General features: G+C 60.6%; 1 protein-coding gene and 1 long non-coding RNA gene across 6 annotated transcripts in view; one reads left to right on the forward strand and one right to left on the reverse strand.

The window, feature by feature from the left end:
- NACC2 (NACC family member 2) overlaps window positions 1–19,407 on the forward strand; it is an 83,802-nt gene extending 64,395 nt beyond the window's left edge. For all 5 annotated transcript variants that reach the window (XM_086323418.1, XM_086323417.1, XM_086323416.1 and 2 more), the window contains 4 exons: window positions 10,360–10,524; window positions 12,726–12,831; window positions 13,126–13,223; window positions 14,365–19,407. In XM_086323418.1, the coding sequence (XP_086179544.1) occupies window positions 10,360–10,524; window positions 12,726–12,831; window positions 13,126–13,223; window positions 14,365–14,870 (875 nt within the window). In that variant the 3' untranslated portion in view covers window positions 14,871–19,407. The remainder of the gene's footprint in view (window positions 1–10,359; window positions 10,525–12,725; window positions 12,832–13,125; window positions 13,224–14,364) is intronic.
- Window positions 19,323–24,683, reverse strand: LOC147362344 (uncharacterized). Its single transcript, XR_015135719.1, has 2 exons — window positions 24,492–24,683; window positions 19,323–20,294 (listed from the first exon to the last, which is right to left on the reverse strand). It is a non-coding gene; the product is annotated as an uncharacterized LOC147362344 (long non-coding RNA).
- Window positions 24,684–24,859: the final 176 nt, after the last annotated feature.

Below are 24,859 nucleotides of genomic sequence, written 5' to 3' on the forward strand. Positions count from 1 at the left end.
TCTATCTTTTCACTGGCTTGTTTTATCTTCTTGGCGAGCTGGTCTTCTTGGAAATATCCCACGGCACCAGGAAGGGCTCTTGCTTTGAAGTCTGCATGGGCCTACGTCAGCGGAGCTGTCCCGCGCCCTTCTCTTTGATGTTCACCTGCTGCATCTTGTCCCCAACCTTTTGCTTTCAGACTTTCCTTGTCCTTTTGTGTAAGAGCGTCTCCTATTTTTGTTTGTTTGTTTACACAGTCTTTAACAATTCTTCATTGGAGTGTTTAGTCCACCTACATTTCATGAACTACTGGTATTTGGGGGTTTCATCTACTTTTTTCCCCCTGATCTACTGTGGCTTCTCCATTTTTCCTCTTTCTTTCAGGCTAATCAAGTACTTTAATCTGTTTATTTGTTTTTCTATGCCTGTTTTAAATTTGCCTACTGGTCTCTTGAGGGCTTCCCTGGTGGCTCAGTGTAAAGAATCTTCCTGCCAATGCAGGAAACAGAGGTATGATCCCTGGGTCGGAAAGATCCCCTGGAGAAGGAAATGACTACCCACTCCAGTATTCTGCCTGGAGAATGCCCGTGGACACAGGCGTCTGGTGGGCTGCAGTCCATGCATGCGTGCTCAGCCGTGTCCGACTCTTTGCAACCCTGTGAACTGTAGCCTGCCAGGCTCCTCTGTCCATGGGATTCTCCAGGCAAGAATACTGGAGTGGGTTGCCATTTCCTCTTTCAAGGGACTTTCCCAACCCTGGGATTCAACCCATAGCTCCTGTCACATGTCCTGCATTGGCAGGTGGTTCTTTACCACTGAGCCACCTGGGAAGTGCCATCACTTCATGGCAAATAGATGGGGAAACAATGGAAACAGTGACAGACTTTATTTCTTGGGCTCCAGAATCACTGCAGATGGTGCCTGCAGCCATGAAATTAAAAGATGCTTGCTCCTTGGAAGAAAAGCTGTGACCAACCTAGACAGCATATTAAAAGGCAGAGACATTACTTTGTTGACAAAGGTATGTCTGATCAAAGCTATGGTTTTTCCAGTGGTCATGTATGGATGTGAGAGTTGGACCATAAAGAAATCTGAGCGCTGAAGAATTGATGCTTTTGAACTGTGGTGTTGGAGAAAACTCTTGAGAGTCCCTTGGACTACAAGGAGATCAAACCAGTCAATCCTAGAGGAAATCAGTCCTGAATATTCATTGGGAGGACTGATGCCGAAGCTGAAGCTCCAATACTTTGGCCACTTGATGTAAAGAACTGACTCACTGGAAAAGACCCTGATGCTGGGAAAGATTGAGGGTAGAAGGAGAAGGAGACTACAGAGGATGAGATGGTTGGATGGCATCACTGACTCGATGGATCTGAGTTTGAGTAAGCTCCGGGAGTTGGTGATGGACAGGGAAGCCTGGCGTGCTGCAGTCCATGGTCAGACACAATTGAGCGACTGAACTGAACTGAACATCTGGGAAGTCCTTAGAGATCAGCAGACAAACTGCAGCCCACGGGGTCACAAAGAGTGAGGTGCAACTTAGCACGTAAACAACAGCTGGTCTCTTAAGGCTTGGAGGTCGTCTTAACTCCCAGCCTTCCTTCAGGGACCTTCCCCCTCGCTGCCTGCCAAGACCGCCACGACTTTAGCCCCCTTTCTGTCCCCCTGTCATCCTGGGTAGGGGTGAGAGCCTTTGCGTGTTTTTAGCTGCAGCCTTTGTCATCGTTGTTTTAAACACCTGTGTTTATACTTATCTGCACATTTATTTTTTCCGTGTCTTCCTGTGTTACCCTCTGTCTGGGATCAGTTTTTCGTTGTTGTTGTTTAACGTGGACTGTTTTTAAAGTCTTTGTTGAATCTGTTACAACAGTGCTTCAGTTCTGTGTTTTGGATTTCCGACTGTGAGGCACGTGAGATCCCAGGTCCCCTGCCAGGGATTGAACCCCCCGCTGCCTGCCCTGGAGGGTGAAGTCAACCACGGGACCCCTGGGGAAGTCCCTGGGGTCACTGTCTTGTCGTGACTGCATGTCTTTGATCAGCTCGGAATCCTCGGTCACGACAGCGCCCCACGTGCACCCACGCTCCTGCCGGGGCTCCCAGGGCACGAGTGTTGTGCGCTCACTGCGTCCTGCGAATTCCCCGTAAGCTCTGTTCTGTTTCACGACTTTTCTTTTTTCTTCTGCAGCTTCCGTCTGGATGTTTTGGACTGAGTTATTTTCCGGTTCACCAATCTTCTCATCTGCTCTGTTTAATTTACTCCTGAACCAATCATCTTCCTAGCATTTGATTTTTTTTACTGATTCTAGTTTTCTGGTGAAATTCTGCGTCTTGTACATTCCTTGCACACATGAAGAGAGGTTATTTGAAAGACAGACTCTGCCTATATTCTGTTCCAGATCGCCTGTGGGTCCGATCGAATGTCTTTTTGTGGATGGTGAGTTTTTTCTTAATCTCTCATTTCTGACTGCGCTGGGTCTTTGTCGCTGCTCGTCGGCTTCCTCTAGGTGCAGTGGTGGCTTCTCGGGGCTTCAGTGGTTATAGCCCTGCAGCGTGCGGGATCTTCTCGGATCAGGGATTGAACCTGTGTCCCCTGCGTTGGCAGGCGGGATCTTAACCACTGGACCACCGTGAAGTCCCCCTGGTGATTTTTTTATTGAACGCTTCATGACGTGTGAATACATTTTGGAAGCTCTAAGCAGAGCTGCTCCTCACAGGGTCTGGGACCTGTCTTTAGAGGCCTTCACGAGAGACCCTCGGGTTTGTCAGGAAGTGGTGTGACCTGCTGGAGTAAGTCCGGTGGGGCGCTCCTGGCCGCCCTGCTCGTGGGCCCCGGCTGTTCCCGGGTCTTGGTGAAGTCCTTGGTGTCCCCCGAGCACCGCCTCCTCTGCAGGCCCTCACACCCGATGCTTGTCTAGCTCACGTGGGACACCACATTCCTGACTTAAGTTGTTTTTCTGTTTCTTGGCAATGGCTTTTCTGCCTCTGGTTCTGCACGCGTGCTACTTAGCGGTCGGCAGATACACCGAAGAGAACTTGGGAAGCTGCGTCCAGGTGCCGGCTCCCGGCCAGGACCCCCGGAGTCTCTGCGGGCTCTCGACCCCTCTGTCTGTCTGCCCGGCCCCTAGCTGCTGGCCCCTCTCCTTGGGCTTGCTGCTCCCAGCGGTCACCCCCCACCCCACCCTGTGGGACAGCCACTATTCTCCGTCCGATTTGTAATGTGTTAGTTTCAGGCGTGCAGCTGAGTGGTTCGTTACGCAACACGCGGGTGTCTGTTCTTTTTCAAATGCTTTTCCCGTTTCAGCTCATTACAGAATACTGAGTTGAGTTCCCTCTCCTATGTAGTAGGTCCTTGTGGTTTATGTTTTATATATAGAACCGTATATATGTTGATCCCAAATGCCTAATTTATCCCTCCCTTCCCTTCCCCTTTCTAACCATAAGCTTGTTTTCTGTGTCTGTGAGTCTGTTAATGTGTGTCTGTAAGTCCATTTGTGTGGGTTTTTGAGATTCTGCGTATAAATGATGTCATCTGATACCTGTCTTTGTCTGCCTTACTTAGTATGACCATCTCTACCGGTCTGCTTCCCCTGTGTCCTTTTTTTTGGCCGTGCTGTGCGGCATGCAGAATCTTAGTTCCCAATCAGGGATCGAACCCGGGCGCCCAGCATCGGGAGCCACTGGACCGCTGGGGAAGCGCCTGTGCGTGCTTTATTAGAGTGCAGAACGATCGTGCGGTGGAAAGCCACCCACCCTCATGGCCCCTCGCCTCCCACTCTGGTCCCCAGCAGCGTCCCCGGTCGGCCTGGCATCCACGGGCGGGCAGCGGGCCTGCGAGCGTCTCTTAAGTCAGCACTGGACGGAAGGATGGGGGACAGAAGAGGCACACGGTCAGAGTGGCGATGGGAGAAGCTGCTGGGCTCTCTCTGGGGGATGGGAGGCCAGACAGGCGACTGGTGGGGTCTCCCAGGGCCAGACTCGGACACAGGAGGCAAAAAACAACAAACAGAACCCAGGTCTGAGTGGGGCGGGCCAAGTAGGGTGTGGAGCTGCCCAGGGGGAGTGTCAGGGTTCCGAGCTGTCCCAGAGGGGCCGGTCACCAGGTCTGGCTGGGGCACCATCCAGGGACAGGCCTCTGCAACCCCCGTGTCTTTCCAGCAGCTGAGCCCAGAACTTCCCGAGTGTGGGGCCCCCGAGACCCACACGGGTCCCTTCGTGACCCGCTCCGGGGGTCTGCTGGCCAGGGTTTGCGCATAGGTCCTCCGCAGCCGTGGCCTCGAATTTCTGTTTCCACCTTTATTTTTCTTCCTTTCCAGACTTCTGCTCCTTTTTTTACCCCAAGTGCCAAATTACACTGGTTCTTGGATGCATCCTGCCCCCGACGTTTTAAATCCGAGAAACGAGACGCATCTTACTCTCTGGTGCGTCACGGTTACGTAGGAGGCACGGAAAGGCGGGACGATGGCTGCGGATGCTCACCCCATCCCTCCCACCTGGGCCTGCGTGTACCTGCAGGAAACCCACCTGGCCTGTTCCTGGGAGGATGACAGGGGTGTCCAGCACACGGATGTCCATCACGGGTGTGGCCCTTTAAAAACTGCGGGTCCAGTTGGTACCGAGCTGGCAGCTGCAGGGACGAGCCAGATTGCCCACCTGTGGTGTGTTTGTCGTGAGTGGAAGCCACCTGGAGCTGAGCAGAAGGGGGCTGGGCGGCCTCCCGGGCACCAGGTGGTGTGACCTGAGCGTCCACCACCCGGAAGAGCTCCGTCAACCAGCCTCCAGGGCCCCGGGACTCGCCCACGCTGCTCTGATGGCCACCCCCACCCCCCGCCCTGGCAGCCCCTCTCCTCTGTCCCCCGGGTGCTGGCTGTGTCTTTGGCCGCGCCCTCCGCGTGGACCCGCCCTGGAGGTAACCCTGGACACCAGTCCTCCACTGGCCATGCGAACCTGGAATCCATCCAGACTGCATCAACCATTTGTACCTCGTGGCCCCGTGGTGACCGTCATGTGGACGGCTCCCCGGCTGTCCCTTCCCCTGATGCGGGATGTTGGGTGTTTCCAGCTGGCGTCTGTGAACAGAGCCGTGCGGGCATTTCTGCACAGGCTTCCGGGCGTCGGGCGCTCATCTCTCTCTCTTCTCCTAGGTAAACACCTGGAAGCCGAGTGCTGGCTCAGCACAGCACACGTCTAACTTCGTAACAAATGGCCTCGGGGTTCCCAGCGGCCTATGCCATCTCGTTCTCATGCTTGGGCATGCGGGTGCGTGACTGTTCCAGGGACCCTGGGTCCTCGCGGTGCTTGGGTCCCACCGAGCCGTCCTAACCTCAAGGAGTGTTGTCTCAGCGTGGCTTTAATTTCCATTTTTCTGAGGGCTTGTGCGGAGAAGGCAATGGCACCCCACTCCAGTACTCTTGCCTGGAAAATCCCATGGATGGAGGAGCCTGGTGGGCTGCAGTCCATGGGGTCGCTAAGAGTCGGACACGACTGAGCGACTTCACTTTCACTTTTCACTTCCATGCATTGGAGAAGGAAATGGCAAGCCACTCCAGCGATCTTGCCTGGAGAATCCCAGGGACAGGGGAGCCTGGTGGGCTGCCGTCTATGGGGTCGCACAGAGTTGGATACGACTGAAGTGACTTAGCAGCAAGGGCTTGTGATGAGCATCTTGTGCTGATTCGCTGTCTGTGTTCTCTCTGCTAACGTATCTGGTCAGCTCTTCTGCCCGTTTTTAAAGTTGAATTGTTTGTTCTGCTCCGGTTGAGTTTCCCTTGTCTTCCCTAGGGTCTTCCTCTGTCAGGCACATACTTTACAGATCTTGCCTTGGTCATCTTTTGTAGACAACGAGTTTTTTTTCATTGTGATGATGTTTAGTTTCTTATTTAACTTAGTGATTGTGCTTTTGGGGTTCTGTCTAGGTTTTTAGCTAAACCCAAGGTTGCAGATTTGCTGCCGAAAGTTCTCTGAGTTTGTGTTTACATTCAGCTCTGCAGCCCACTTGGGTTCGTCTTCACACAAGGTGCTGGCTGGGCTTGCGGGTGCTCGGCTTGGCTGCGCCTGCGTGTGACTCGTGCGTGATCCTTGTTGGGAGCCTGTCGCCTCCCCCGCCGGGCCCTGTGCACGTTTGTCACGCATTGGTCGAGCTCACTCACGTGGGTCTGGCTCTGGGCCGTGTGCTGTGTCTGGCAGGCTTGGTCACCACCAGCATTGGGTCGCGTGGGGCCGTGTTCTTCTTTCCGTTTGGTTTTCATTTGTGTTTTTCTGTATCATGAAGGACTAGGGGCTCGGTTTCTTATTCTGCCATCTGAACAAATGGCATACACTTTTGTGGAGCGGACATCACCTTCTCTGCCCCCTCCCCGCCCTGCCCCACCTCAACAGGGCCCCCCAGTGGCTGGACCAGGGCAGCCTGGGCACCTGTGGGTGGCCATGGTGTTGGCGGGGCTCTGATGGTGATGCCGGGACGCACCTGCACTTGGGGATGAGAACAGGCCCCGCTGAGCCTCCTGCATGTGATGGCACCCTGGGGCCGGGCGTCTTGCTGTGCACTGCCCGTGCAGAAGGTTCAGCACGTTCTTCAGATTCCCTGCCCGTGACCCTCAGGAGGTTGAGGACGTTTCGGGCTGTGGGCAGCGTGACGCTCCCAGTTTCCCTCCTTCCATTCATTCCTTTGAAAAAGGGTTTTTATCGTGGCAGAGGATACCGAAGAGAAGATTTACTGTTAGAACCACTTGTAAGAGCACAGAACCAAGCGGGTTCGCGTATGTAACCGTCACCGCCATCTTCTTCGCAGGCCGAAGCTCTGTCCCCCTTCCCCTCCCTCAGTCCCAGGCCCTCACGCGATGCGTCCTGCAGGCTGTGGCATCCGTGTCACCTCGCTCGCGTGACGTCTCTCCCCTCTGGGTTCAGTGTCCTGGGCAGGTGGGCAGCAGAGTCTTGAAGGCACTGCAGGGACCCCTCTTCCCCCGACAGGGTCCACCGCCTGCCCCGTGGATGCACTGGTGTTCTCTCCAGCCCCAAGGCCTCGATTCTGCTGCCCGTTTGTCCACCTGAGCTTCTGTTCCAGAACCTTCCATCGGGACCCTTATGACCATGACTCACCCGCCCTCATGCAGGGCAGACGCTCACCTCCCCATGCAAGTGGCTAATGGCTTTCACGTGCTTCCCACCAGATTTCACAGGGCTAACTATTTGGAGCCCATGACCCTAGAAACCAGCATCATAAAGGGGTGGAAACGGGGCCGCTGACACTGCAGGCGGCTGCCCGGGTCTTGGGGCAGCAGGAGGCCGGCAGGTTCCCCCACCCCAGTGCGGGGGCGCTGGGTGTGACCCCTGCACGCAGCCCAGTGAGCATCTCCCACTGCCCTTGCCCTCAGGCACTGTCAAAGGCCTGGTGACCTGCGCAAGGCCACCAGGGCTGCTGGAGGGGCCCCGTCACTGAGCTCGGGTGCACAGGCTCTCCTGGGCTCCTGGAGCCTCTCTGTGACTCGACAACCCCTCCCAGAACGGAGGCTGCTAGAGGCTCAGCTCCGACCCAGCAGAGGGTAGTTTAGGGCCGGGGGTGTGCGGAGCAATCGGAGCACCTTTCCAGATGCGCTGCCGCTCAGGGGGGTATTTTTAGCTGGCGCAGTATCCGGCACGTGCCGGAGCAGAAATAGAAGAGGCTCTTTTGGTTGTTCTGGATCTGACAGCCTCTGGCTCTCGGGGAGCCGGGCTGGGGTGGGGGGGGGGAGCGTGCGGAGCACAAACAACTTCTGCTGTTTGGAGAAACATCGAGGCCGAGGGTTGTGCATGGGATTATTTCTGCTGGCGAGCGCTCTTTATGTAAATGCCACGGCGCCAGCGTTGGCGCTCTGCTCCAAGTCTGTGAGCGTAATCACAGCGGGCTGGGGTGGGGGGGTGGCGGGCTGGGTAATTATGTTTTAAAATATCATCCGGGTTGTTTTTCCGCGCTCCCCAAGCCCCTGGGTAATTCCGGGTTTGGAAGATTCTGACGGCTCTCTGCCATTCTGCCCCACACACCCCCCTAACCCGCCCCGCCCAGCATTCCCCGAACATGCCAGGTGGGAGATGCTGCCCGACCCCCAGAGCGGCCACCCTTCTGGCTTCTGCCCTGATCTGAGCTCCCGGGAGGCTCCCTCCTTTGCCCTAGAGTTGGCCCCTTCCGGGCCAAAGGCACCGGGTACCATGCTCACCCTGTGCATGTTGGCAGGCGCCTCCCCAGGAAGGGCTGAGCTCTGTGGGGACAGGGTAGAGGGGGCCCTGGGGGACCCTGCTGGGAATTGAGGGTGACTCCAGCGTGAGTGATCCCGGACCCTGGGTGAGGCAGCAAGAGCAACAGGTGGGTCCCCAACCCATCCTCAGGGATGGGACTGACCACCCTACCTTACCCCGTGGAACTCGCCCTGTGGTTTACAAAATGCTGGTTCCCTAGGGCCTGGGTCGCCCTGACCTTCCCCCACGAGAGATTGGTGCAGAGATAACCTGGGGCTAATGCACGCTCACCTGCTCCAGCTCTGGGGCTGCAACCCTTCCTTGACACCACCCCTCCCAAAGCCCCTTTACAGCAGCCCCCGTGTGGCTTCCAGGTCCTTCTCCCAGCCCCACCTGGTCTCCTCCCTCCCCAGGCTCAGGTGTCCCTGCTGAATTGCCCTGTGAGCCCAACGGGGTGTCACAGTACAGAGGGCAGGGGGCACTGGCCAGCCCAAGGGGCTGCCTCTGACCCTCTGGGAGTGGTCATGGCACCTCCCCAACAGACTCCGCCCCTGAGCCCCTGCCCAGAGGAGACCGTCCAGCCCCTAGCGTCCTTGACCCCCACCCTCCGGCTGTCTAAGTTCTGGTGGGTCTGATGAGCTGTGCCCTCCTGCCCTGCCCAGGGCTCATCAAGGCTGCTGACAAGAGCCACTGCTCTCAGCAGGGAAGACCCACCCGCTGTCCACCGGAGCAGCCTGGGGCCCTATCCAAGCTGTAGACGTTGCCTGGGTGCCGGGTGGGTAAGGGAGGGGTCGGGCCCTGGGCTCCCCTGTAGGCCGTGCTGCTCTGCCAGACGTGTGGTGGCCTGCCCCAGAGCAGCTGGGGTTCTCACCCACACAGTTGCCGGGGCAGTGGCCCTCCCAGGAATGACCGGGTGTGCCCGTGTGCTGGGGACACAGACGAGGCAGGCACTGGCCCTGCCTTCTGGCCGCAGCAGCAGGGTGAAGAGGGCAGACTCATGGCCGAGTGTGAGCGTGAACCAGGGTGAAGGTGCCAGTCTGCAGGTCTGCGTGGAGGCTTGCTGGGTGCGGGCCTCTTGCTGATCCTGCTGAGAGGCCTGGGCACACAGTGCTGGGGGGAATTGGTGCCAGGCAGGAAAACAGGGCAGGGGCATTGGGGAGAGGGGGGACATGGGGGAGAGGGGGACAGGCAGGGGCAAGAACCGGGGGCCTGCTTGAAGGGTGCTGGGGGATGGAGCCTGGCAAGTGGGGGTCCTGTCCATGGTGGAGTCCTCCATGCGGCCTCTGCCCTCACCCTGCCTTGGCTGCTGGCTGGGCACTCCTGTGGGCAGGGGGCAAGCCCTCGGCTTCCCCTTCAGCCTCCCAACACCTGGTGAGGCACAGGGGTGTGCTGGGTGCCCACCAAGTGCCCAAAGGACCCACCCCTCCATCCCGAGCACTAGAGGAAACCCCAACCAGGCCTCAAGAGACCCTGCAGGGGGTGGGAGAGTAGGGGGTGGTTGGGAGGCTGGCCTGGCATGGGGGTGGGGTGTGCTTGAGCTCAGGGTGGGGTTCGGTCAGGGGAGCGTCAGGGGGCCTCCCCCACGCCTGCCACCCCATCAGAGCTGCAGTTCTGGCACGCCTGGGGGTCCCTGAGTGCTCCCCGAGTGGTGATCTGTCAGGAACATTCCCTGAAGGCTCAGAGGCTTGGAGCTGGCCGTGGAGACATGGCGTCTGCCCTGCCTGGCTCTGCCACGCCCCCGGCTTCACTGCTGGATGGTATTGATGGAGCCACTCTTGGCCAGGAGCAGAGGGCGCAGCGCCCACTGGCAGAGGGGCTGTGTGGCAAGGGGCTGCTGTGAGGAGCGGCTGGGTGGGGGGCTGACAAGACGAGGTCTGTCCCCTCCCCGAGCCTTTGCTCCCCCAGCAGAGGCGGCTGCTCCGCCTCTACCGGGCTGTCCTCCGAGGCCTGGTGGACACTGCCCCGCCCCGGGAGCCTCCTGGACCGGACTGGACATCCCCCCACCTGCCCTATCTACTCTCTCGGGTTCTGCAGGGGCAGCAGCTGGTGGACAGGGAGGGCGGGCGCAGAGCAGCCCTCACACTGGCCTGGGTGGAGGAGGGCCGTTCTCCCCGTCTGTGGCCCCAGGGCTTGGCTGGGACGCCCCTGACCGGGCGGTCCTGTGTCCACAGTGCAAGAGAAGCCGGAGCCGGTGCCGCTGGAGAGCCGCTCCTGCGTCCTGATCCGCCGCGACCTGGTGGCCCTGCCCGCCAGCCTCATCAGCCAGATCGGGTACCGCTGCCACCCCAAGCTCTACTCCGAGGGGGACCCTGGCGAGAAGCTGGAGCTGGTGGCAGGTGAGGCCCCGCCCCACCGCATCTGCTGTCTGCAGAGGCCCTCCCCTTTTGTTTTTCCTTCGGAGCTGTGAACAGCGTTACTCATCACCAGTCAGTCAAACAAACGAAAAAAAAAGAACATCTTAAATTTCCTCTTAATTTCCTTTTAGAAGAATGTGTCACGAAGAGGAGTTATTCAATTGAATTAATTTAGCATTTTAATTGAATCCCCTGGGCTGGTCGGGCTTCTGATTGGCAGGGGCCGCAATCACGACTGTGTTTTAATTTAGGTCGTGGCTAAAACCAAGTCCTGTAGAGTTTGCCGGCCCCCCCCCGCCCCCGCCCCCCCCCAGCTCCCCCGAGTGTCCAGAGGCCACGTTCAAGGGCCAGTGTCGCCAGCTTCCACACAGCGGCTCCTAGATGGACCCGCTTTTTCTATAAAAACAGACAACGCAGTGGGATCCAAAGCCCATTAGGGCTGGTGCCTGTTGGAAACATTTATCTTCTCAGTGTTGGAATTCATTGGGCCTCACGGCTCCTTGTGGATTCCAACCCCCACACCCCCTCGGCCAAGCCACAAGTCTTGTGGGATCTTAGTTTCCTGACCATGGCCTGGCAGTGAGAGCGCAGAGTCCTAACCAGTGGACGGCCAGGGACGTCCCTCCTTGCAGATGTTTAAGGCTGTCTAGCAGTGAGATGAGAATTCATGGGCCACTGGGCCCCCACTCCTGTCCAGCACCCCGCCTGCCGCTCCTGGGCAGCTTCGTGGGGTTTTTCTGCCCGAGACATCCTCGCTGCTCAAACCACGCCTCAGCGGGCCACCTGGCCTTTTTAGCCGACAGGAGAGTCGCCAGGCGGTGTTAGCTGGTCTGGACGGGCCTGGGTGGGGTGAGGGTGCCCCTGGCCATACCCCACTTGCCCTGCCCCCCATGCCGGCTGTTACCGTTCCAGCAAGGGCCCAGCTCCTGAGTTCCAGGACTGTCCGCATTGGACTGGGATGGACTCAGAGTGGGCAGGTTCCTTGGAGCCCTGGGGGTGGGTGGGCATGGTCTCCGGGGAGGCCTGTTTGGGCTGGGGAGGGGTGTGGGCCGGCCACCTTCCCTGGCTGGGTCCCTCCCCAGCCCCAAGCCTCCTGCTGGTCCCCCTTTGCAGATCTCCCCACTGCGAGGCGGCTGTCCGGCCCATGTGGCTCAGGGTGACCCGTCTCGCTGCTGGGTTTGAGGCTCTGCAGACCTTGCGGGATGAGGCCCTTGGGGACACTCAGTGTGTCTTGGCCGGGGCATCCGATGGAGGTCTGCATCCAGCATCAGCCACATGCTTCTTGGCCCCGTGGCTACGGGTGTCCCTGGAGACCTGGCTCGTGGTGGGGACAAAGTGTGAAGCCAGGGAAGGCCCCCCACCCCCGAGCTGGCGAGTCACGTCTTCCCAGGGTGTCCTCCCGCCTTCTGCTCTGCCCCCGCAGAAGGGAGGGCTGCCTTGTTCCTGCTTTTCACTAAGATGCTTCAGTACATACTCTATCGTAGACAAAGGCCCAAAGAGGCCCTGGAGGCTCCCTGTGCCTGTGCCCAGCGCTTCCCTGCCCTTCTGCGTTCTTCACACCTGTGGCTCCCAGCTGGGGACACTGCCTCTGGCCTAAGCTCCTTTCTCCATGGGCAGCATCCGGGGTGAACCATCTGGGGTGAACCGGGGCTCCAGCAGCCTGAGCCTGCGGTCATCCCTGCCCTTCGTTGGCTGAGCCCTGGGTGGGCCCAGTCTGACCGGGCTCCCTGGGGCGAACAGCACTGCAGGGTGCGTAGTCCTGCCTTTGCGCTGGGCTGGAGGGAGGGTCAGTGCTGGGCCGGGGAGCCCCTCCCTGAGCTCCATGACTCCACCTCCCACCCCTGCCCGCAGTTCTTTGATCGGGGAGCAGCTGAGGTGCAAGACAGGGGTTTACCCAAACCCACACCCAGGGCAGTTCCCCCGAGGGCCGGAAGGCAGTTTGGGGACCGCCCCATGGAAGCGAGTGACCAAGGCGCCCTCCTCCTGGAGACAGGACCCCGAGGGAGCAAGGACGGCCTGGGGCACCCTGGGGTCCCCGGGCCTGGAGTAGGGGTGCTGTCAGTGTCGGGAAGGCCCCGCCTGCCCCCTGCCTCCCCCTCACCTGCAGTCCGCCCGTCCTGGGCCCTGCAGCCCTGGGTCTGGGCCTGAGGGCCTCTCTGTCTCTCTGTGTCTGACGGCCGCAGGCTCTGGTGTCTACATCACGCGTGGGCAGCTGATGAACTGCCACCTGTGTGCGGGTGTGAAGCACAAGGTGCTCCTGCGCCGCCTCCTCGCCACCTTCTTCGACAGGTAGGTCCCTGCGGGCAGGCGGGCGCAGAAGCCTCGTCCCCTCTAGGCGAGGCTGTGCGTGTAGGGCCTGCACCTTCCCAGCTCCACGCCTGTGTCAGCCCGGGGCCTGGGGAGGGCTTCACCCCCAAGTGAAGAAGCATGCTGGCTGCACGTCATGGGGAGTGGGGGGCCTGCCCCTCACCCCGACCCCCCGGGAAGATAAGCAGCAGACCGTGGGTGGGGCGCGTGCGCAGGTGGGTGGCATCCCCTCCTGCCGCCGCCTCACGCTGCCTCCCCTGCCCGCCCCTCCACCAGGAACACGCTGGCCAACAGCTGTGGCACAGGCATCCGTTCGTCCACCAGCGACCCGAGCCGCAAGCCGCTGGACAGCCGCGTCCTGAACGCTGTGAAACGTAAGAGGAGGGCTGGGGGGGTCACTAGAGGGGGGCGGGCATCTCCAGGAGGCGCCAGATCCCTGGATCTCAGCCTGGGAAAGGCGGCTTCTCCCAGAGGGAGCCGGTCTTGGGGTCGACGGGGAGAAAAGAACAGCTCGCGGGAGCCCGGGCTCGAGGTGTGAACGTTCTTGGTAGGTTTCCAAGCGTGATGAATTCAGCTGCGAAACTATTTTAATATGTGAAATAGATCTAATTTTCCTTTTTGAACAAAACCCCTTATTTACATTTGGGGGTTATTTTGAGCCTTTGCCATCTGCTCGGCCTGCTTCTGCCTCCCGCTCCTGGGTGTGTGGGGGCGGAACCGGGTCCATCTTGGTGGCAGACTGCCGCCGCCCCCCCATCCCTGAAACCCCCCACCCACCCAGCCACCCCTGCCCTGGGACAAGGAAGAAGCCACCCGTGCCCGGCCTGGGCCAGACCAGCTGATCTCGTCTTCCTGAAACACTGTCTTAGTTTTCTTGCTTAAAAGAATCTCTCCCATGAGGCTAATTCTGTTTAGAGCAAAGAGGGGCCTTTGCAGCAGGTTATTGCATCCCAGAGCATGCGGTGCTGGCAGGGCTCTGAGAGGAGGCAGGCGGGGTGGGGCTGGCCCGCCTGGAAGCAGGGCTCACAGTGGCGGGGGGCTCACTCTGGGGGACCCGCCTCTGAGTTCCCTGCTGTTTGTGGAGAGCTGGGTCTCCTGGCTTCTGGAACAGAAAGGAGGAGAGGGTGGGTCATTATTGTCAAACACGATGCCGCTGCCGCGGGCTGGGCTGAGAGCAGGCATGAGCCAGCACCCTCCTCACTCCTTGCCGGCCCTTCAGTCCATCTAGAGCCCAGAGAGACCCACCCCCAGAGGAGTGGGACGGGGCCTCCAGCAGGGAGAAGGGTGACTGACCGCTGGTCTTCAAACTGCCCCAGGAGAGGCCTGAGTGGCCACGTGGCCTCCTTTGCCAGAGGGACGCAGGGTGGAGAAGGATCCCCCCCTCCACTGGCCAGAGTGGCTGCTCCAGCCCAGAGCACGCCCCGCCCCAAGGCCCCTGGGGAGGCGGAGGGTGGGGTCCTGGGATTCCTGCGGGTGGGTGGCCGCTCACCCTGCCCTGCCGCCCTGTCCTTGCAGTGTACTGTCAGAACTTCGCCCCCAGCTTCAAGGAGAGCGAGATGAACGTCATCGCCGCGGACATGTGTACCAACGCCCGCCGCGTGCGCAAGCGCTGGCTGCCCAAGATCAAGTCCATGCTGCCCGAGGGCGTGGAGATGTACCGCACGGTCATGGGCTCCTCGGCGGCCGGCGCGCCCCTGGACCCCGAGTTCCCGCCGGCCGCCGCGCAGGTGTTCGAGCAGCGCATCTACGCCGAGCGGCGGGGCGAGGCCGCCGCCATCGTGGCCCTGAGAACTGACGCCGTGAACGTCGACCTGGCCGCCTCCGCCAACCCCGCCTTCGAGGCCGGCGAGGAGGCCGACGGGGCCGGCTCGGTCATCCAGGAGGTGGCCGCGCCCGAGCCGCTGCCCGCCGATGGCCAGAGCCCCCCGCAGCCCTTCGAGCAGGGCAGCGCCAGCAGCAGCCGGCCCGCCACGCCGGCCCCGGGGAGGAGACCGGAAGGCCCGTACGCGGGGCCCTTGTAGGGAGGAGCCCCAGGCGGACCGGCGCCCAGGCGGGTACGGAAGCTGCTTGCATGCGTTACTAATACAGACAAATGTGATCAAGCCACTTACCTACTGAACTGCTACTGTTGCCTGAAAAAAATGTGATTTTTATTCTGCTTGTATTTAAAATTTATGAAGGAAACAAATGCATTCGTTATACTGTAAACCGATTAGGCCACTGGCGACCTAGTTGCGAGAAAGGTCCCAGGGGCTCCTTTTTGATATTCGAGAGGTTAGTCTCCAAGTTGTAGCTCCTCTTCCCCCGCGTGGGGAGGGGGTGAGAGGCCCCCAGGCCCCGGTGCCTGGCTCTGCCGGCCTCCCACCCCCCCCTCCCTCCCCCTGCCCGGGATGAGGCCGGGGGCCTGTGGGGTGGGAACACGCGCTTTGGGGTCCTCGGTCCTCACGCCTGGGGACGGGGACCCCCCCACCCCTCTGGGGCTACGGGCCAGGGCTAGGCCCCCAGGGGCCAAATCCCCGTTTTACCTTCTTCCTGAGACTGGGGGAGCAGGTCTGCCAGGTCCACCGTGTGTGTGGGGTGTGGGTGTGTGTGTGCAGAGCATGCGTGTGTGTGTGTGTGTGTGTGTGTGTGTGTGTGTGTGTGCAAGGGCGGTGGTGACGGCTCCGCGGTGGGCTGTGCTAGTCCATGTGTGTGAGAGGAAGTGGTCTTGGCTGTGTCTGCTCTCCTGCCCTGCGCCCCAGGGCCTGACCCCCGCAGCTCCACGGACCCTCAGTCCACCTGGGACCCAGGGCCCGGGCCGCCCAGCACCCCCTGGTTCCTGCCTGGCCGCCCGCTGCCCCGTGGGGTGGGGCCACTGCCCGTGGTGCAGCCCTCGCAGCCCTCAGCCACGTTGGGTTTATGTTTGCTTGTTTATTCGTTTTCGTCTTAATTCAGATCTATTTCATATTTGGTTTGGAAACTTTCAGACACAAAAGAACAAAAAAAAATTAAGAGAGGCTGGGGTGTCCCTGCCCCGACCCACCTCGGCTCTGGGGGGGTCTGTGTCCCAGACCCCAGGCTGGGCCCCACTCACCCCTGTGGAAGGGCAGCCAGGGTGAGGAGGAAGGGAACTGGGGGCCAGGTGGGCGCTGGGCTCCCCACATGTGCTCAGAGGCCCAGGGTGCACGGACCTCCGAGGCTATGGGTAGGTGGGCACTGGGCACAGGCCTGAGCGGAGGCGGTTTGCAGGCGCAGAGGTTCTGGAATGCTTCAGGGCAGAGGGTGTTGACGGGGGTTGGGGGCCAAGGGCTTTGTTGGTTTGAGGCTGGAAAGCTCACTGTGAAGTTTCATTGCTGTTTGAGGGAAGGGGCACAGGCTGTCCCAAGTGCTCCCATCCAGACACCAAGGGGCCGCCCCCCACCTAGTCCCAGGTGGCCCCCAGGCATGGCCAGAGGCCCCCCACCCCAGCCCTACTCCCTGCACTCTGCCTTCCCTTTCCCCCCACCCCTGCCAGGCAGGTGTGACCCACCCCCCCCACCCCCGCCAGCCCACAAAGCTGAGCCACCCCTAGCCTCTTGCATGTCCCAGCTGGGAGGGGGGCATCATGGGAGAGGGGCTTCGGCACTGCCCCCCCCCAACCCCAGGCTCCTCGTCCTGCTGACTGCTGCGCTCCCTCGTGGAGGGCCCTTGGAGGAGACCTTGGTGTGGGGGGAGCGAGGGGTGCTTCTTCCAGCCAGGCCAGACATGTGGCCTGCTCTCTGCAGAGGTCTGATGGCCACGGGCTGGGCTAGGAGGACCCAGGGTGGGCACATGGGAGCTGACCTCAGCCCCTTCGCCTGCCTGTCTCTGCCCCAGGGGCTGCGGCTCCTTCCTGCTGGGGCTTCAGGCCGACCATGTGGCCCAGAGGTGGGCCTCTTCCGTCTCAGGCCTGGGGAGGGGCGGCGGGGGGGGCGAGCTGGCACAGCCCACAGCCCACCAGGGACCAGGACCAAGTCCTCCTGGAGTTGGGAGGAGGCCACAGCCCCTAGGTGGGGGTGGGGTGGGGGCGGGTGAGGCGGACTCCACCACCCTACCAGAGCCCCCATCGTCGGCCGACACCCCATGTTTGCACTTTTATCCAACTATCTCCTGGGGACCCTCGGGGGCCGGCTGCCCGCCCTGGCTGTGGACAGAAGGGCTTTGCTCTCTCCTCTTGACCCCCACTCCAATGTGGGCCCGGTGGCCACCCCCCGGCCCCCGGCCCCGAGGTCAGGACCGGGAGGGGCGCCGGCCTCCCAGAGAAGGCCTGACTGCTGCTCAGGCCAGCACAATGTCTCATGACCTCTGTTCTTTAATTGTCATAGTCGCCGTCTGTTTTGTTGTTCTGGGTAAGGAAGGCTAGAGCTGCAGGTGAAACTTTAATAAGAATCTAATGTGAATGGCTGCTGAACTCTTCCTGCGCTCCGGACGGGCCAGGCCGAGCGTTTTGCACTAATGTGTCCCGCGGTGGACGTGGGGCGGAGCGTTTGCAGACGGGCGTGGCTGATGATTGTATCTGCCGGGGTGCTCCCCCCGCCGCGTCCGGAATGTTCCGCGGGGCGGGCGGCGGCGGCGGGCCTGGGCTCAGGGGGGGCCTTCCAGAGTGCCTTAGCATCTTTTGATCATTTTTCCCAAGGAAAACCAATTAGGAGAACCAGACCCTTCCCTCCTCTGTTTACAAGACGACTAATTCCTGTCCTGTGAGCGTGACCCTCCACACCCGACCCCTGTAGACCGAGAGACAAGCCACTCAGTATTTATGAGATAACCGCACCTTTATCCCTAAGCTTGACTATTAGCAATACGCATATACTACATAGAGTCTACATAGAGCTAAGTCTATCAGCGCCTTTCGGAGAGAGAAGGACTGGGCCAGTCCCAGCGGCCATGGCGGGCAGCCCGCCTGGGCTCCGCGGCCGCCCCCCACCCCTGCCCTCCCCGGTGGCCGGGCTGGGCCCCGGGAGGCAGCTGGGACGAGTGCAAAGGTCCAGGAGAAGGAACCGTGATGTGACAGATACTGTGAGCTCGGTGGGGCTGCCTGTCCGCCCGGCCGGTTGGCCGGCGGCCTCGGTACTTGAAACCTGTCTTGCTTTCTGCACTGTCTGGTCTCACCCAGAGTTCTCTGTGGTTGCTTAGCCTTGCACTTGATGCGATCGTCTTACCCTGCCCTTGAATGTGGACCAGAGGCAAGGGGAGAGGCCTCTGGGCGTGCGGCCTGCGGCCCCAAAACCGCTGTCCGGGTGCTGGGGACCCAGGAGCCGGGCGTGTTTCTCCTCCATGAAAACTCATTCCTCGGCGGCCTTTCTGCTGGGAGGAAGGAGGAAAGCAGGGGCTCAGCCTGGGAGCAGCCTGCTCAGTTCCGGCCCTGACTCTGTCCCCATGTGATGGCCGGAACCTCCCAGCGTGGGTTGGGTGCGTGCCACCCCCAGCCGTGGACGGCTTAGATTCCCCTCCACCGGGTTATCTTTATGGAAACACTCTGCTGCAAGTCGAAAAAGGCCTATGGCCCATTAACCACCTGAAAACTCAGAGAAAACCTCTGCCTGCCTCTCTGCCAGCAGTAAATCCTAAACACAGAACTGAAAGCTCAGAGCCGTCTTGAGCTTTAACTACTGTTTCTGAATGTTGCTGCTGCAGACGTCTGTCATTATGTCAGCCAGCCAGCTCCAGGCGTGTCGCCCGCCAGCGGCCAGAGACCGTGGTGGGGGGCAGGGGTGGGGGTGGGGGGGCTCGGTACAAGGTGTTTCTAACCTGGCAAGGGTTTTTGGTTTTTGTTCGTTTGTTTTGTTCTGTTTCTTTGAGAAGAACGAGAAGGAATCTGATGCAGCATCTGTCTAAAGCATTCAGATTGGACACCCCGCTTGGATTCTGATCAGCGCTTCTTCGTTAGCGTTTTGCACATGGTTGTCATTTTTATGTCAAAAGAAGCCAAAACTTGCAATACTATTTTTAGCAGACAAAAAATAATAAAAACTAAATATAAACCGTATAAATATTTTTGACTTGAACATTTGAATGGCATTGGGTGCAAATAGACCATTCATCCTTTGGACGGACTGTTTGGGGAAAAGAAAGAGACTTTTGCAAAGGAGACGGTTGTTGTTAAAGAGTCCGTGGAGGGGTTAAGTAGTACTGTAACTCACGACTGTTAAAAATCAATACATAAATTGTCCTGTGCTGTATAGGAGGCCTGTTTCACAGTAACACTGAGTTCCATTTCAGCCTCAGAAGAGACTGGCTTTTTTTTTTTTCTTCTTGTTTTTTTTTTTTTTTTTTTTTAAAGAAGGAGGAAACCTCTGTTTGTTCCTCCTGCGCCTCCCTCTCTTTCGTGCTGCTACTTGGCAGAATTCAGACTGTTGCTTTTTCGCCACGGCTGACACCCTATCATAACTCAGAGGACACGACTACGTCCGCCAGCGACCAGGACCCAGAGGGCTTGCAGTGTGCTCAGAGCCGATCCAGGAAGTGGAAATCCGTTACAAACAAAAGGATGTGATCGTTCATTGTAAAGCGCTTTGTAAAATTCACATTTACAGAATAATAAAGTCAGTTCAAACCCAAGTTGCCTGCACTTGGCTCCTCTGTGGGGTTGGGAGAAGCCAGGGAGGGCATGGGTTTGTTGGAGGCAGGGCAATCAGCCGTCCCAGGAGGGGCACCCTCAGGACCCGGGAGCCCTGGGTGGGAGAAGGGGCCATCCCCAGGCTCACTGCCCATTGTCCACACCTGGTCCCCTTCTCCCTGCCCCCAGTGTCTTAGAAGGGAAGGGGGCTGGTGGGCAGGATGTCGGTGGGGGGCGGTCCCGTGCCTGGGGCGGGGGGGCGCCTGAGCTCCTGGTGAATTGAGGGGGCTCTCCCTTTCATTGTCTGCAAACTGGGGCGCCTGGCTCACCTGCCTGCCCCCCCAGGCGTGCAGCTGCCTCCCACCCGGCCCTTCCCCTCCTCTGCTCCTGGGCCAGGTCCGCCCCCAGCTGGACGAAGTGGGAATTACAAGTGGGCGGAGCGGGTCGCTGGTCCGAGAGCCCCAGGCTCCATCCCCTGAGCATCTCTGGAGCCATCCCTCCAGTTTCCCCAGGGCTGGTTCGCAGATTCAAGCGTGGCAGCTCTGTCCACCCTTCACTCCACTGCTATACCGACAAGGACCTTTTTGGGCTCCAGCGGGTAAGGTTGTGCATCTGTTTGTCCCACGGACTTCAATCAGTTCTCAGGTTCTCACGTGCGACTCATGCTCAGACATCTAGGTGGTGGGCTCCTCACTTCTTCTGTCCTTGGAGGGTCTTGTCCAGAGGGGCCACGGTTGGCTTTCTAAAGGCACCCCTGGCCTCTCCCCTTTCTCAGGCTTTGTAGCAATTGTTCTGCCCAAGCTGCTGTTGTTTAGCCACTCAGTCGTGTCCAACTCTTTTCAACCTCATGGACTGTAACCCTCCAGGCTCCTCTGCCCACAGGATTTCCCTAGGCAAGAATACTGGAGTGAGTTGCCATTTCCTTCTCCAGGGGATCTTCTCCACTGATTAAACTTGCTTCTCTTGCATTGCAGGCAGATTCTTTACCACTGAGCCACCTGGGAAACCCTGCCATGGATGGATTTATTTACTCATCTGTTTATCTTGAAACTGCCCCCCAACACGGGGTGGGTAGGTACGGAGAGGAGGGGTCTGGAGAAGGCAGGGGTCTGTAAGTCTGCTTGGAGTGACATTCCCTAAAGGGGGCAGGGTCCCCTGGAGCCATGGCCAGGGTGGAGCAGGCACAAGGGCTAACGTGGGTGGACGTGGTTTCCAGATGGGCCTCTTGGAGGGGCTACCCCGCAGTCCTCTCATCAATGCCCGGGAGCCTGGTCAGAGACAGGCCCAGGAGGAGCCCGGCTTGCCTGCCCCACCCCGCACCCAGCCCTGGGGGGTGAGCACTTCTGTGGGATCTGGTTTTCAGCTCTGCTCACCCATCAGCTTGGCCGCTACAAGCCCTTGCCCCTCCTGCCCAGGACCTCAAAACTGCGGGATCAGCAAATTCCAGGTCACCCACCTGGGCTGACGGAGACACCTGATCTCTGGGCCACAGACTGTACCCCTCGAAGGCCCCCACTCAGGCAGCCCCATGCCCCCGGTAGCAGGGACAGCTGAGGCCGGGGCTGGGGGCGGTACTGTGAGGAAGGGCTCTGCTCTGAACCCAGGAGTCCTGCCACGTTCTGGTTTGAGCTGTCCAGCCCAGCCCCCACCCCGGGTGAGCCTCTGGGTTCCCCGCAGGATGAGATCCAGCATCTACCGGCCGGGCTCTGTCCTCCCCAGCCTCTGTCCTTCAACCGGCCTCCCTGCCCTTGCAGCCTCCACAGAAACTGGCTGAGGCATCAGAACCTTTGCATCCCACCCCTTTGTCCTGTCCTGGAAGTGGGTGCGACGTCAGCAGGACCCGGAGCTCAGCCAGGAGCCCTTTGTCCTCCGGAACAAAGGGTCGGAGCCCGGGGGTGGGGGTGGGGGTGGGGGGCTAAGCCGTGGGGGAGGGGCGCCCTGGATCACGCTGCCACAGAGGGGTGACCGGCCCGCTCCGGATCCGGGTGGACACTGTGGGTGTGTCCTTCCTGGCCCTGAAAGACCATCACCGCTCCCTCAAGGCATCCCAGTGGTGCGGGAGGGTGTCCAGGCCTGTCTGCTGTGGCAGAGGAGGCCTGGGTGGTCAGTTGTGGTTCTGTGTTGGGTCCATTCCATCTGGCCAGGAGGGTCCACTGGGAAGTGGACGCAGATGGCGGTCAAGGGGCCGCTGGGGGTATTCGCCTGTCAAGGGAAGGAGAACGGGGCGGGCAGATGGTAGAGGGTTAGGGCCCAGGCCTGGAAGGGAGGTCGGGCAGGGCAGGGGGGACACTGCCCCCTCCCGGGCTACCCAGGGGGGCACCCAGCTCCGAGATCTTTTGTGCCACACAGGTCGGGCACATGGGGCTGGGGGACACGCGGAAGGCGGGTCTGGGGACACGGCGCAGACAGGACTCCTGCTGTGACGGAGGTGGGCGTCAGACCACAGGACCCTCTCCCCGGGGCTTCCCTGGGGTGTCTGTAGCCAGCCTCAGAGCTGGGGCTGGGAGGGGGCCTGAGGAGTCTGGGGTCGGGGTGGGGATGACCTTCACTCCAGGTGGCCCCACAAGGCCAGGCCCAGGCCGCCCTGGTCTGTCCGTCCTTCCGGGCTCGGCCTGGGGGAGGGGCTCAGCGATAGCGGAGGCTGAAGGAAGCTGTTCTGGGTGGGCCAGGGTGGGTAGGCTCTTCTTGATCGGAGGTCCCCGCCCCGCCAGCCCCAGGGCCCCTTGCAAAGGCGGGGCCCCCCTGCAAGTTTGAGATTGGGGCGCACCGAGGGGAGTGAGGGCAGGGCGGGGGAGTGGCCATGGGCGCTGGCCCGGGACTCCCACCCCGCCCTCAGGACGCAGGCCTCGCCCAGCAGAGGAGCTGCCCAGCCTCCCGGGACCCTAACTGACTAACAGCCCCAGACAGACTGGGAGCTGGGAGGCGGATGGCACATTGCCTCTCAGGGAGGGCGGAGAGGCCCCGATTTCCAGGAAAAGCTGGCTGATTCTGGGGGAGGGGAGGGTGGTGTCAGGAGTGGGGAGGTTGAGAGGGAGGCCTTGACGAGGGCCTGGGGCAGAGCCTGCCTGCCCTGGGCCTCATCCCCCCGCTCCATGAGGGGAGCCCCTAGGTGTGTAGCTCTGTCCTGGTTCCATCAGGTAAGGACAGAGCGGCCCTGGGGAGGAGCCACGTCTGCCCCTCTGGCTTCCTGAGGGCGGGCAGTGTCCAGACTACATTGGGCCCCACAAGAAGGGCAGCTGGGGCGCCAGGAGGCAGCTCTCCTGACCCAGGAAGTTCTGGGGTGCCCCGCACCAGCGCCCCAAACAGGCCACGCCTGCTGGAAGCCCCGCCCGCCCCTCAACTAGGGGCATCTGGCTCTGTGGCCCTCACCCCACTCAGACCCCTGGCCGCCCTTCTCCGGAGCAGGGGCAGGGGGAAAGGTCATGTGCCCAGCTGGGAGGCTGCTCTTGGGGTGGGGGGAGGAGGTCACCTCAGTGGCAGGTGCTCAAGTTGGCCTCTGGGCGGGAGTTCCTGGGCAGCCTCCCTGGGGACAGTGCAGGGGTGGGGCTCTTGACCCCCAAGGACCTGCGGTTTGGGTCGCCTTCCTGAGCTGTCTGTCCAGCATGCCTCACTAACCCCAGCTGACCTCTGCCAGACAGTGTCCACCCAGGGCCTCACAGGAGTCCCACCATGGTCCTGGGAGGCGATCCAACTACAGCCCCATTTTTCAGATGGGGAAACCGAGGCGCAGAGAAGTTTAGGAAGTCACCTGGGCACAGCTGGCAGGGTATGAACCAGGCGCCTGCCTGGCGCCGGCCTCCCTGCCCCTGCCACTGGGGCAGCGCCCCTGGCGGAGTAGAGGGAGTGTCCCTGGGCTCGAAGTTCAGATGGGCTCAGCCAGGACTCACAAAGGGTGGTCCGGCTATTCCCACCACCAGGTGCCCCCTATCCATCCATCCACCTCTCCAATCAGTCAGAGGCATGCATGGCCCGAACCTCACCCCCACCACAAAGGGGGTCCTCGGCCGTCTGGAATTGGAGCTGAAGCCCCGGGGAAGGCGCCTGGGGCCTCCCTTGGCCAAGGGTCAGGATGGAGGAAGTGTGGTGGGCAGGGGTGTTTGGAGGCAACACAGCCTCCGTTACAGAACCGTGGACCCTGAGCCTCCCTCTGGCGGGGCAGGGAAGGACAGGAGCCCAAGACCCCCGGCATCCTGCCCCCAGGGCCCCATCAGTTCCAGGAGGTCCCTAACTCAAGAGCACCCATCCCTGCTGAGGAGCATGGCGTGGGGAGCTGGGCGGGAGGGGCACCCCCAGGCCAAAGCAGACTCTAATCTTGTGTGGGGGAGGGGCTCTGGGCCTTGGACGGGCTTGCCACCCAAGTGGGGGTGAAATCAGACCCTTGAAGGCACAAGGTGAGGAAGAGGACGGGTGGGAGGCAGGAGGTGGAAGGTGAAGCCAGACCCCCCACACACACCCTGGGGCATTGCTGATAAGGCTCCCTCTGGGCTCAAAGACTGGCTGCAGGGGTACCGGGTCTGCAGAGGTGAGCAGAGCTCTGTGCTGGGGGTCCATGTCAGGCCCTGGGCAGTCACTGGGCGTCAGGACCCCCACCTGCCCCATCCAGGGCTCCTGCAGGGAGCTCTCACCCCCCTGGCCTCCTTCCCCAGATTGCTCCACATCTACCCTGGTGTAGGGCCTAGAGAGGCGCCTCTGAGACGGAGAAGCGGCGGGGAAGCTGGCCAGCGGTGTGGAAGCAAGTGCCCGGCAGCTGGCAGCGCAGAGGGAGGACGGGGCCTCTGCAAGGCGTCCCGCCTGCGAGAAAAAGCGGATCACTCCAACCCGCCCGACCGGTGGTGCTGAAATTCAGATAAGCCGGGCGCGTGATCCAGCCGGCTTTGCGGCAGACCCACCCCAAGCGGGAACACAGAAGTGATTAGGCCTAAAAGCTCGGGCCATTTAGCTTTTATTCGATTGGCAGCGAGGCCCGGGGTGCCCTCTGCTTCTGCCGTTTGATTATACATCTGTGCTCAAAATACTGTTCCTGGAACGGAGGGGCCGCAGGCTGCCTTGGAATGGAAATCAATTTGATTAGAGAGCAGTCAATTACCGTGAGGACCAGGCTGCCGTCCACCTCCGCAAAACAGGCCACTTTCCGAGGAAATGCCGGCTTGCTCCGCGCGGGCAGGGGCGGGGCAGACCCGCTGTGGGCGGGACGGGAAGGCCTGGTGTGGGCGGGGACGGGGCGGGGCAAACCATGGTGGGCGGGGCGGGCGGACCGGAAGGGGCGAGGTGGGTGGAGCAGGCTTGCGCCCTTGCTTCGAGGCTGCTCTCTGCTGCCTTCTCCCCTGGATTCCTCCTGCAGAGGCTGGACTACCACGTGTCTGGACCGCTCTGGGGGCCCTGACCAGGGAGGCAGGCCTGGGTCTGGTCGCCACCTACTCCTGCATCAGAAACAAGCTGTGCATGTCACCAGTG

Source organism: Bos grunniens, chromosome 11, assembly GCF_055505025.1.
Source record: "Bos grunniens cultivar Pamir isolate PY7600 chromosome 11, Bosgru_T2T1.0, whole genome shotgun sequence".
Classification (NCBI taxonomy): Eukaryota; Metazoa; Chordata; class Mammalia; order Artiodactyla; family Bovidae; genus Bos; species Bos grunniens.